The 11,724-nt window shown below is 36.7% G+C and overlaps 2 protein-coding genes and 1 long non-coding RNA gene across 3 annotated transcripts; 2 read left to right on the forward strand and 1 right to left on the reverse strand.

The window, feature by feature from the left end:
* Positions 1-775: 775 nt before the first annotated feature.
* On the reverse strand, positions 776-3,665 carry LOC111370605. The gene is made up of 2 exons (XM_022992397.1): positions 1,521-3,665; positions 776-1,425 (listed from the first exon to the last, which is right to left on the reverse strand). Exon 1 carries the CDS (start codon positions 2,888-2,890, stop codon positions 1,628-1,630), a length of 1,263 nt encoding a protein of 420 aa, XP_022848165.1. The 5' UTR covers positions 2,891-3,665; the 3' UTR covers positions 776-1,425; positions 1,521-1,627.
* Positions 3,666-4,917: 1,252 nt separating this feature from the next.
* On the forward strand, positions 4,918-6,233 carry LOC111370608. Its single transcript, XR_002698455.1, has 2 exons — positions 4,918-5,345; positions 5,799-6,233. It is a non-coding gene; the product is annotated as an uncharacterized LOC111370608 (long non-coding RNA).
* Positions 6,234-7,706: 1,473 nt separating this feature from the next.
* Positions 7,707-8,313, forward strand: LOC111370109 (NAD-dependent protein deacetylase HST1-like). The gene is made up of 2 exons (XM_022991812.1): positions 7,707-8,186; positions 8,275-8,313. The coding sequence occupies exons 1-2, from the start codon at positions 7,707-7,709 to the stop codon at positions 8,311-8,313; spliced, it is 519 nt and encodes a 172-aa protein (XP_022847580.1).
* The last annotated feature ends 3,411 nt before the right edge of the window (positions 8,314-11,724 follow it).

Here is an 11,724-nt window from a genome sequence, read left to right on the forward strand (position 1 = left end):
GTCAAATTTACTTTTCGCAAGGGAAAGGGAGAGACGGATAACGGGAAGCAAAATGGAGGAGCTTTGTGAAACGGAACCAGTTATGGTAGTCTTAAGTTTGTGTAGTTCACTGGTTTAATAATGTATTTGTAGACGTCGAAGTTGTAGTTGTAGATCAATCCCGGTAATTTGAAATTCACGCTTGTAATTTTAATGTTTCTATGTCACAACATTTATGTCAATTCTATCATATTTGTGGATCAATTTCGTTCTCAAAATGGTTCTATCTTCTCTTCCTTCAATTGACACTTGTGCTGTGTTCTTATAGTGCAATTATGTTTTGGTGGCAGTTGACATTTTCATTGTTTCAGTTATAACCTGTGAAGGTGGTTAAATGTTAGAAAACAGGGGAGAACAAAAGTAGATAGAAGCTTCATTGATCTCTGCAGAAATCAAACTGTAAAATGTTATGAAACTGCTCTGTGAATTTCCTCCAAGAATGTGACAAAATGTGAAGCTAACTCTATTTTCTCAAACTCAAATTCCGGACTTGATCATATAAATACATTTATTTTGTGTGAAAGAAACTTTTACCACATTTCTGAAAACAGAAAATGAGGCCTATATATTAGATCATCTAATTGTATGAAAGAAACGGAACCAGTATTGGAGTTGGTCAAAAGATTTCACCTTCAATGACTCTTAAACACAAGATTATTTTTTCCTTCAAATTAAACTTAAACCACAAAACATGCACAGATTTCACAGTGTGCATTGATGCAGAACAAGTGCAAAGTCATGATTTAAAGTTCACAAATTCCACAGAAGTCCAACAATTACAAAAGTTTTCAGAAGTCTCAATCACCTATATCATCCTTAAGCAAAGACTTTGATGATCTAATCGGGCACTACTATAGAACAAAAAAATGACTTAGCCTACTGAAGCCCGTCGACTAAATCTAAAAATATTTTTACTAAATCTGAATTCAAAAGCTACTCCAAAAAATCAGTGGCCTGTCGACTTTAAACACTTGGCTACTTCATCTTGCTCGGCATATGTTAGCTTACCGTATGTTAGCGTCAATGGATAATACAAAAAGCTTCACAAAACCCGTCACAACTTGCATCAAAAATCAAAAACACTGACTTTAGTTACGTTTTCCTTCTGGTACACTTCGATTTGCGTGGCTTCGATACCCTTGTACTACCAGATTCTGCATCCCCCCGGTCAATAATGTCATCCACGACGTCTTCGAAGTTCACATCGTCGGTTGGAACATGAACCAAGTCGGGCTGAGTGACCACCGTTGCTGTATCACCAGTTCTTGGCCCACCAGAAAGCAGTTCACGAGATAACGTTGGGGTTGGAATGAAGTGGAATGTTAGCTCGTTCGGAAGATTGTGACTTGAGGATGCTTGCTGTCCCCTTTCTGGAACCATTTTTCCCTACATAATGCAATCATTAACATTATCAGAATACTTATGCAATCCACATAATATCACAACGGACATCGAGAAAAATAATTCAAAAGAGTACTAACTCGTTCATCAACTGCTCTATCGCATTGTGGGACAACTGGTTCTATATTACCTTGAAACCAATCTTGTCCACAGAAAGTAAAAAAGTTAGAATACATTCTTCAAAAATTCACCGAACAAAAAGCAAGATCATACTCACAGAATCTGGAGCATCCGGCCTAGAGTGGTATCGCTTGTTGTGACCTTGCTCTCCACATACTGAACATGTCATTTTCAAACGTCCCTTTCTCCGAAGATAGTTCTTCTCTTGCGAATGCACTATCACATCTTCATCTGCTCCTTTTCTTCGATTTATTTGTCTCTTTCCCTTTCGTGGTATAACCCACGACGGTGGAGTAATATCAAGCATATCCAATTGTGGCCATAAATGCATACCATTGATCGGATGCATGATACTATTGTAGCATCGCATATACGACTCAATTGTGTAGCAATTGTGAACGTAGTCTTCTGGATCATTTCTGCAATCCCTAATCACTGCAACTGCATGCATGCAAGGAATGCCAGTGAGCTCCCATTCTCTACATGCACAGGTTCTCTCATGTAGATCAACAACATAAGTCCCGAAGCTGCATTCAACTTGCCATTCAGGACCACCTGAAAAATGCAATGTGCATTCCCGCGATTTCTCAGCATTCTTGAGCAATTTTTTCTTGATCTTCGGACACAAGCGTCCTGTACATCTCATCATCTTCTCTCGACGCTTTTGAATCCTATTCATGAAGGTTTGTTGTAGTGATGTCAACATTGACAAAATCATCTTTTCTCTGTCACTTCGCAAAGTCTTGTTGAAGACTTCGCATAGATTGTTTAGCAAAATATCACTTTTTGATTGATCCGAGAAATGTGATCTGCTCCATTCTTGCGGGTGTCGTTCTGTAAGCCATTTGTGTGCCTCTTCACTAAGTTGACGAATTTGTTGCATCCAATGTTGGTAGTCAGCAACAGTGGTCGACTTGGCGGCACGCCATAAATAATTTTTAAGAATTTTACTCTTAAACCCAGCATTAAAGAAATTCGTGTACATATGTCGTACACAGAACCTGTGCTCAGCCGCAGGGAACAACTCATCTGTGACATTTTGTAGCCCTTTTTGTCTGTCCGTCATTAGAGTCCAACCCCTTCCATCTCCAATACTAATATCCTCAGAGAGGTATGTCAAGAACCATCGCCATGAGGCCGTATTTTCTTTCTCAACCACTGCATATGCAATGGGATAGATGCAATCATTAGCGTCAATACCAACTGCAGTTAACATAACCCCTCCGAAAGAACCCCTTAAGTGACAACCATCAACACCTACTACCTTCCTACAACCATCTCGAAAACCTATCTTAGAACAATTGAAGCATACATAGATCCCCCTAAACATCTACTCCTGTAATGCAATAATGACCGTCGACCCAACATTTGTTCGTAGTACCTCGGCTGCATAAGAACGCAATTTCCTAAATTGCTCTTGTAAATTTCCTACTAAAATTTCTTTAGCATATCTCCGCATTTTCCATGCCACATTCCTACTAATGTCTGTGCGGAGATCCTTCTTCACAGTTGCCAAAATTAGCTCGGTCTTCCAGTTTGGGTCAGCCTTAAATTGCTCTATATATCGACGCGTCAAGAATATGTAATTGCAGTGTCTATTAAATTGGTCCCGACTACAGGTATGCTCTGAAGTGTAAGATTTAACTTGTAACCTCTCTGATGCATCCATTTTCGAAGCCCATATTCGCCATTGGCAGCCTAATTTGCAAATTCCTTGGACTCTTCTTTCATCATTTGCCTTAAACTTTACATTGTACCCGTTCACTGCACCATAGGTTCGCACCGCCTCTCGGAACTCTGATGCGGAACTAAATATTTGACCCACCTCAAACTGAGGATTTTTCATGTCCTGATCAAAATTGAATTCAGGAAAGTGATGACCACCATCCTCGTCAGATGAACATTGGGAGAATAGTTCGTCTGACGATGGTAGTTCCAATTCATCCACCTCGATATCGATGCACTCTTTCCGTTCGGGCTGGACTTCATCCTGTCGGCAATCCAATCCAATTTCGATCCCATCAATTACATTTCTATCATATTCGACATCATCATGTTCAGACTCAAAGTCGTTGTCGGAGTCAATGAAGTCTGGATCATCCTCGAATTCTGTCATACAATTAAATCACGTTCAGCAAGAATAAGTGCAAACGATTAGAATTTAAGCTCATATTATATTTCTTTCACGAAGGCGTTTAAATTTCTATTTGTACCTTTAAATTTCTGTCATATAATTAAACCAGATTTAAATCTCACAAACTGTCATACAATCCGTTTCTTTCACGATGCCCATAAAAAAAAAACTATAACACATGGAAGACACCTTAGCCGGGAATGAAGGTGTTTAAATTTCTGTTATCTCCCTTTTTTTCCAAAATTTGGACGAAAATTGTTGACATGATTTCAATACTCATTTTTTAAAATGCAGCTTGAATGAAAACAGTTTTATTACATAGAACTCCCAGAAGTTTTGGATAGGAGAAAATACATATATATAACTTTGGCACTCTTCGGTAAACTAAAACATAAAACCCAAAAAAAATGAAAATTACCTTCATTTTGTTCGTCCATATAAGCGTCGAAGAGATGGGAGCAGCTTCGATTTGGGTCGTTGAGTGGTAAAAATTGGTTGAATGGTTGATTTTCTTGATTTGGGGCTTAGGGTTTTCTTCACTTCTCTGATTTGTGCTTCTTCAAGATGAAATGGGTTTTCAGATTATGAAGTCGCGTATGTAAGCGTTAAAAATTATTTTGCTCACTGACGTGGAAGATGATTTGGATCAATTACAACTAGTTGGAAGGATTTAACTGGCCACATGGATTTTCCGTCTGCCATGTCATGTCGTTTGCTAACGGATTTCAGCCGGTGAGTAATGGAGTTGGACGGAGTGAAGTTCGGTGGCCAGCGAGACAACTTTGTAAGTTCGGTGAGTAAGTCGTGACGTAGTACAAAGTTCAGTGGCTAACGAAACATTTAACTCAGAAACCTGAGAAACATAGTTCAGGTAACTTTCTCGTGATGAAAAAACCCAGTCACATAACATGCCCACAGATCACCCGCGCAATGGACATTGTTTTTTTCTGGATCACCTGAATATTACCTATTCACATTAATTTGTGAAAAAAAAAATGCTCATTTCAAGGTTTTCTTTCTTTTTGTTTTTTAAATTTAAGGTAGAAGATGTCAAAGAAAATAAGGGGCAGTTTTCAAGCCGTTTTTTGTTTTCGATTTTTCAAAACGGTGAAAACGCGTTCTCTTTCCCATTTTTGAAAATGAATTTTAGAAAATCAAAAAAATAAAAAACAAATAAATAAATAAAATAAAGTTGTACTAAAAATGGAAAACGTCTAGACATTTTGAGCGTTTGCAGCCAAATCACGAAAATGAACCAAAACTATGCGTGAGGGAAGTGTGATCGAACCGCCGCCTTCTTCCTCAACAATCGACCACCACCCGCCATCTAGACCACCAGACCTCACTACCATTCAAACCCTCTCGCCTCCCTCTTCAACCTCTTGTCATCACCTAGCCACGGAGTTGCCGAAAACAACCCCAATCACCCTCCCCCCCAAAACCGCGCTAACAGTCACCGTTTTCGCCATATTTCGACCGTCTTAAGCCACCGTTTCGATCGCGGACCTTCACCACTCCACTCAACCAAGCGCATCCAGTACCACCATGGGTCACCTACAATTTTGTCCAAAATCGAATGTGCTTGTGAAAGCAATCCGTGGGTTGTGAAATAGATTCAGTCCCAACAAAATTGATGAAATTTTATTGATGGGTAAGCATTTCTTTTTTGTTAATTCTTTATGGGTAAATTTTAATGGTTTGCAAATTCACATTCTAATACTTCGTCTCTCCCCTGTCCCTGCATTCTCTCTTCTCTTATCGTAAGAATTTTTCATTTTTTCTCTTCAAATTTCTGCCCCACTATACATATATACACATATGTATATATAGATAGAGATATAGAGTTGTGGAATTGGCAATGGGATTTTCGAAGAAATGTGTGTCTCTTTGTTCTTTGCTGCTGTTAATGCTCTTCATTAACGTCGTAGCCAGAGACCCAAAATATGAATGTTGTGGAATTGTTGCTGTTATTGGAATTTTCTGCATTTTGTCTGTGCAATGCATTCTCACAGTTTGAAATTTGTTGTTCTTAATCGAGTGTGAGTGTATCCACTTTATGCATTTGTTTAGGATTCTTATGTTCCCTGCCTTATTTGATATATAGGTAAAGATTTTGAGAAGGTTTGTGAGATGTGTTATGTAACTCTCAATATGTTGAAGCTTGAGGATGATTCAGCTGCAACGTTGGCAGGGAGCAAGCCATGTGGACTTACAAGTACAGCTCAGCTGGAGTGTTGGCAAGAGGCAAAACCATGTGAATTTTGTAACGAAGCAACAGATGCATCGTCTAGAAGGAAATAGTTAGAATTTTGCTTGTTGAGCAAGTTGGTTTATTCTGCATTTATCTGTGTAAATTAGTTAGGGAGAGATTCTTTTTATGCACTTGCTATTTATATTTCCACTGCTTTGTATTCATTTCTTTATTGAATCAAATTGTTGGAAATTATCTAAGTCTATGCATTGTTAGAATGTGCTGTGATTTGGATAAATGTAGTTTGATTTGGAATGCCATGCTTTTGAACTTTCTTGTTCTTTCTCATTCATTTTCCTAATCAATGTGATTGGAATGCCATGCCACGATTTGGATTAATGTGTTGTGCTATGATTTGGAATGCCATGCTGTGATTTGGATTAATGTGCTGTGATCACTGTGGACAGGGCAAATAAGGGCTGATAATGCCTACTGATATCCATTTTTCTTTTTCTCTCATTCATTTCATGTGATTTGATGGTGATAGTAGAATAGAAACCAATGAATTATAGGTATAAGATCCTTTTGATGCTTGCTAGGATGTCCGGTAAAAAGGTTGTCAACTGAAGTCACAAAAAAGTATTAATTTCACGGCTTCTAGTACTAATTTCACGGTTTCTAGCACTAATTTCTTGTGACACATTACTAGTTCTCATGGCATTGAACTGATTAGCCAAATTTAATTTAGGTTGTGTTTTTTATATTTAGAAAAAAATATATTTCAACATTAATCAACTTCAAAATATATATGTTATGTAATATTATATTAACATTAAAATATTAAAATTTCTTGAATAAAATAATATAAAAAAATATTCTCAAAATTTCAAAGTAAACGTGTTTTTCAATTTTATATTTTGAGAAACGATTTTCCAGAATGACAAAAAGAACATATTTTCAGCAATTTCAAAATAGATACTTAAAACACAAAATTCAAAATAAATTCAAAACTCAAAACTACGAAACTGAAATACGAAGAGAACATCTCCTAAATGTCTCTAATTTGAGCTTTTGGGAAAAAAAAAATGTATTTTGAAATAATGATTTTTCAGATATGTGTGGTAAAAAATAAGAAAAAAAAAATTCAATTTATATGTAAAATTATTTTATTGAAGAATGTGTGGTTGAAAATGAGTTTTGAAAAAAAAAATGAGTTTTTACAAAATTGGGGCTGAAACAAGAGCTAAATCTCATGATCATCAATAATTTAATAAATAACATTACTCAAAAACTTCTGTCCAATAGCAATGCAAATATGGATAAAGCTTCTCGGACAGGTGAAAATGACAAAATTTGAAAACAGGTGCTGCGTGTTTGGTCCTCTAAAAAAAAAAAATGACCAATCAGTATTTAACAAGTGTTCTCTATTTTTAAACCATGTCTCCAACCCTATTTTTACAGCAAACTCCATGCAAATATAAGTCGAATATCCGATCCTAATTTCCGGTTCACTTGAAACCAAATCCACACATGACACGAGGCACTTTGCACATATAGAAAGTGGGATGCCTTACAAAGAAAATTCTGATCTTTATTCTTCCAATAATGGCAATTTGAGCCGAGTTAAAAGTAGAAACACATGGTTCAGTTTTCCATCTTCTTTCCTATGTTCCAGTATATACAATCCAACCTAGGACTTTGACACATAGTACTCCAACCAATAGAGTAACCTCCGGAAATCAAAAACTTTCAAAGGTAAGTTTTTTGTGTGTAAGAGAGAGGAAAATGAAGAAATGTGATTTATGCAATTCTACAGCAAGAATGTATTGTGAATCCAATCAAGCAAGCCTGTGTAGGGTTTGTGATGCCAGGATTCATCCAGCAAATTTTCTTGTAGCTAAGCACTCAAGAAATCTTCTATGCCATACCAATCAATCTCCAACACCGTGGAACGGTTCAGGTACCCGACTTGGGCCTTCAGTTTCTCTCTGCGAGTCCTGTGACCTTGAAAATGGGAGTATAGAAGTAGACGAAGAGGATCAGGATGAGGATGAGGACGAGGATGAGGACGAGTACGAGGAAGAGGAAGAGGAAGAGGACGGGGAAGAACATAATGAAGAAGATGATGATGATGGTGATGCTAATAGTCAAGTTGTATCTTTGTCTTCGACATCTATCCCTCAACCTTTGCCTTCAAGCCCCAAAAATGAAGAATCTTTTACTGAACTTTCTAGGGGAAGAAACGGTGTTTACAGTTCAAATTTTGGGTTCCCGTCTGTATCAACAGTTGAGGATCATAACGTATGTTTTTTTCTTTCTTGATTCTAATTGCTAGAACACAAGTTATGCTATGAAATCCTCAATATTCAAACTTTCTCCATTGCTATAGGGAATTGAAAGGCCGGATGGGGAAAAAATGGGTTCCTAAACATTGAGACAATCTTGATGATCTCTGTTCTTCGGGGTGATTTGCACATGCCAATCCAAATTGGTGTATATTATGCATGAATCTCCCCATCTTTGTATTGAAGATTCAGTAAACGATACCTCGACACAGTTTTTATCATTCTCAGTGTACTTTCCTACATGTTAAGAAAAAGGTCGTAAGCCATTTGGACAATAACAATCAATCTAAAAGCATATTGGGATTCTAGTTTAAATCAGCTTGTCACCTTAATTTTGCCTTTGTCTATTCTTGGTGTTTTTCTTATGATAATTAGACAATCATATAATGGATGGTCAACTGAGGTATCATATGACCACGAGATACTGATGAAATATATCAGTATTTAAGACAATATAACCATGACAGGTGAGATGCGTACTGCATTATAAGTACAGAAAAGAAAGTTCACATGCACTTAAAAAGAATTGCAACAATGAAATTCTTAAAAATATCACTTGAAAGTTAATCAAGGTGCAATATCAAAGACACTCAAACGATCATCAAAATACCTTTTGTTTGACTTAGAAAAAGATGGTCATGCTTAGCGGCATAAACCATCAAAATTTTCAGACATGAAGAACGCTGTTTATGAATGAAGAAACTTCGGAATTTAACTTTCCTAAAGGTTGGCTTGAGAAGTTCGACTTAAAACATTGTATTAAGTGATTTCGTTGTTTTGGAAAGAAGTGAATTAATTGATGCACACGATACGGAGAAGAAATTGGAGTCCATAAGGGAAAACATAGACCAGTTCACGAGGAAAGATGTTGTCAATATGGATGAAATATGATTATTTTATAGGTTACAACCTAATCACTCTCTTGCAACAAAGCAAACTTGAAGAAAAAAGCAAGACAAAGGAGGCTTGCAATTATTGTTTTCTGTTATGAGGATGGCTCAGAAAAAATTCCTGTGTAGATCATCGGAAAGTATGTAAAATCATGGCGACTTGACAAAGAAACACATGGAAGAAAAATTCTCTGGTAATAGATAATTATCCTGTCCATCCAAAAAATATTGAAGGATTACAAAATGTTGAGCTGTTTTTTTACAATCCAACATAACATCAAAAATCCAACCATGTGATAAGGCAATAATAAAGCTCTCAAGATACATTATCATAGACGATTTTACCATAGAATTTTGGAGGGATATTAATTAGTTCAAACCAATCCAGAAAAATAAATGATTTGAATGTAATCAATCTTGCAATCTCAACTGGGACAATAATGTTGAGACAGACAATACCAAAGTGTTTTCACATTGCAAAATTCATTGTAAGGAAGAAATGACCACAAAGAACTTAAATGAATCCTTAGATAAAGAAGGTGTGTTGGATAATTTAATGCTTTAAATTACTGGATTTTTCATGTTAAATCATCGAGAAATATAAGAATTAAAGTGGAAGCATACCTGAATCTGATATGGTTAATGCAATATGAATTTCGCGGTATGATCTTCCAAATCTACACGCAGTCTCCTTTTCCTCTCTGTGATGGGATGCAGTAGAGAATGAATAATACGTTGCATGTGATATGGGGACCATAACCTATTTATATAGGGATGCCCTTTGACCTAATTCGGCACATCATAGAATTAGGACTTGGGCCCGGTCTCTACACATATGTAAACCCATACTTTAATTTGATACATTAAAGCCCAAAATCGAAACTTTATTAGGTCACTTTAATTGGACTCAACCGAATTCGATAGCCTATAATTTAACACACAATTATTCACACATACAAACCCATCTTTAATTAAAAATTCTTACAATCTCCCACTTGGGCTATATGTGTCACCTTATAATTGCGCATTAAACATAACATTATGAATACTCAGAATTTTGCTATCATTACCGAATGTATCCCCAAACAATCCCATCCATCAATCATATCAACATAAGATCAAAGCAGCTTTCGCTACTTTCACGTAGCTAAACCCATCAATGGTCACGTATATCAATATAACCGAATGACATGGATCAAGCATGGATGTGTAGCATGGAAATTACATGTAATGTGATCTGTAACATGCCTATTTCCAACTGGTCCACTTTAATACCTTAGTGAGATCATTTTAAACAAGTTTAGAGATAATTAACCAAATAAATTTATAACTGAAAATAACTTTAACTTTAAACCGTATCCAAAATAACAGTACATGTGCCCAATATGAAAAGCAAAAATGCAAACTCCTACTGAAACTGGATATCCTCAAGAGACATTACACCCATATGAGCAGTGTGCTCATGAAAGACCTTGGATATCAATCCCTTAGTAAGCGGATCCGCAACCATGGAGTTTGTCCCAATATGCTCTATTGACACATGTCCACTCTGAACTCTTTCTTTAACAGCAAGGAACTTGATCTCTATGTGTTTTGACTTTGTCGAGCTCCTGTTGTTATTGGAATACAACACTGCTGATTTATTGTCACAAAATATCTTAAGTGGTCTTTCTATACTGTCCACAATACGCAGCCCAATGACAAAATTACGTAGCCATATTCCATGATTTGATGCCTTATAACACGCTATAAATTCCCCTGTCATAGTAGAAGTAGCTATGAATGTCTGCTTAACACTCTTCCATGAAATAGCACGTCCAGCAAGCAGGTAAATGTAGCCTGAAGTGGATCTCCTACTATCTTGGCATCCCGCGAAATCGGAATCAGAATAACCGATGATCTCCAACTGATCCGATCTCCTGTATGTGAGCATGTAGTCTTTTGTTCTCTATAAATACCGCATGACCCGTTTGGCTTCTTTCCAATGATCCATTCCTGGGTTACTTAAATATCTCCCTAGCATCCCAACGATGTATGCTATATCCGGAAGCGTACAAACCTGAGCATACATCAGACTCTCTATAGCTGAGGAATAAGGAATCTTCTGTATTTCTTTAATTTCCAAGTCATTTTTGGGGCACTGACTTAAGCTGAACTTATCTCTTTTAGCCACAGGGGTGTCACATGGTTTACAATCTTGCATGTCATATCTTTTAAGTACCTTTTCGATATAGCTCTTTTGTGATAATCCAAAAATACCTCGAGAACGATCTAGGTGTATCTGAATTTCTAATACAAAAGAGGCATCACCAAGATCTTTCATCTCAAAATTCTTTGCTAGAAATCTCTTGGTTTCGTGCAGTAAGCCTATATCGTTGCTGGCAAGCAATATGTCATCGACATATAAAACCAGAAAAATATACTTGCTCTCACTGAACTTGTGGTATATACAATCATCAACCAAATTCATCTCAAAACCAAATGAGATGATCACCTGATGAAACTTGTAATACCATTGACGAGATGCCTGTTTGAGTCCATAGATGGATTTCTTTAATTTACAAACCATTTGCTTTGCATCGTCCGATACAAAGTTTTCTGGTT

This window comes from Olea europaea, chromosome 21 (assembly GCF_002742605.1).
Source record: "Olea europaea var. sylvestris chromosome 21, O_europaea_v1, whole genome shotgun sequence".
Lineage (NCBI taxonomy): Eukaryota > Viridiplantae > Streptophyta > Magnoliopsida > Lamiales > Oleaceae > Olea > Olea europaea.

Coding starts and splice junctions, on each gene's coding strand:
- LOC111370605 (XM_022992397.1), bottom strand. CDS start 2,890: ATGTTTAGGGGGATCTATGTATGCTTCAATTGTTCTAAGATAGGTTTT.
- LOC111370109 (XM_022991812.1), top strand. CDS start 7,707: ATGTATTGTGAATCCAATCAAGCAAGCCTGTGTAGGGTTTGTGATGCC. Junction 8,187..8,274: donor CAACAGTTGAGGATCATAAC/GTATGTTTTTTT, acceptor CCATTGCTATAG/GGAATTGAAAGGCCGGATGG.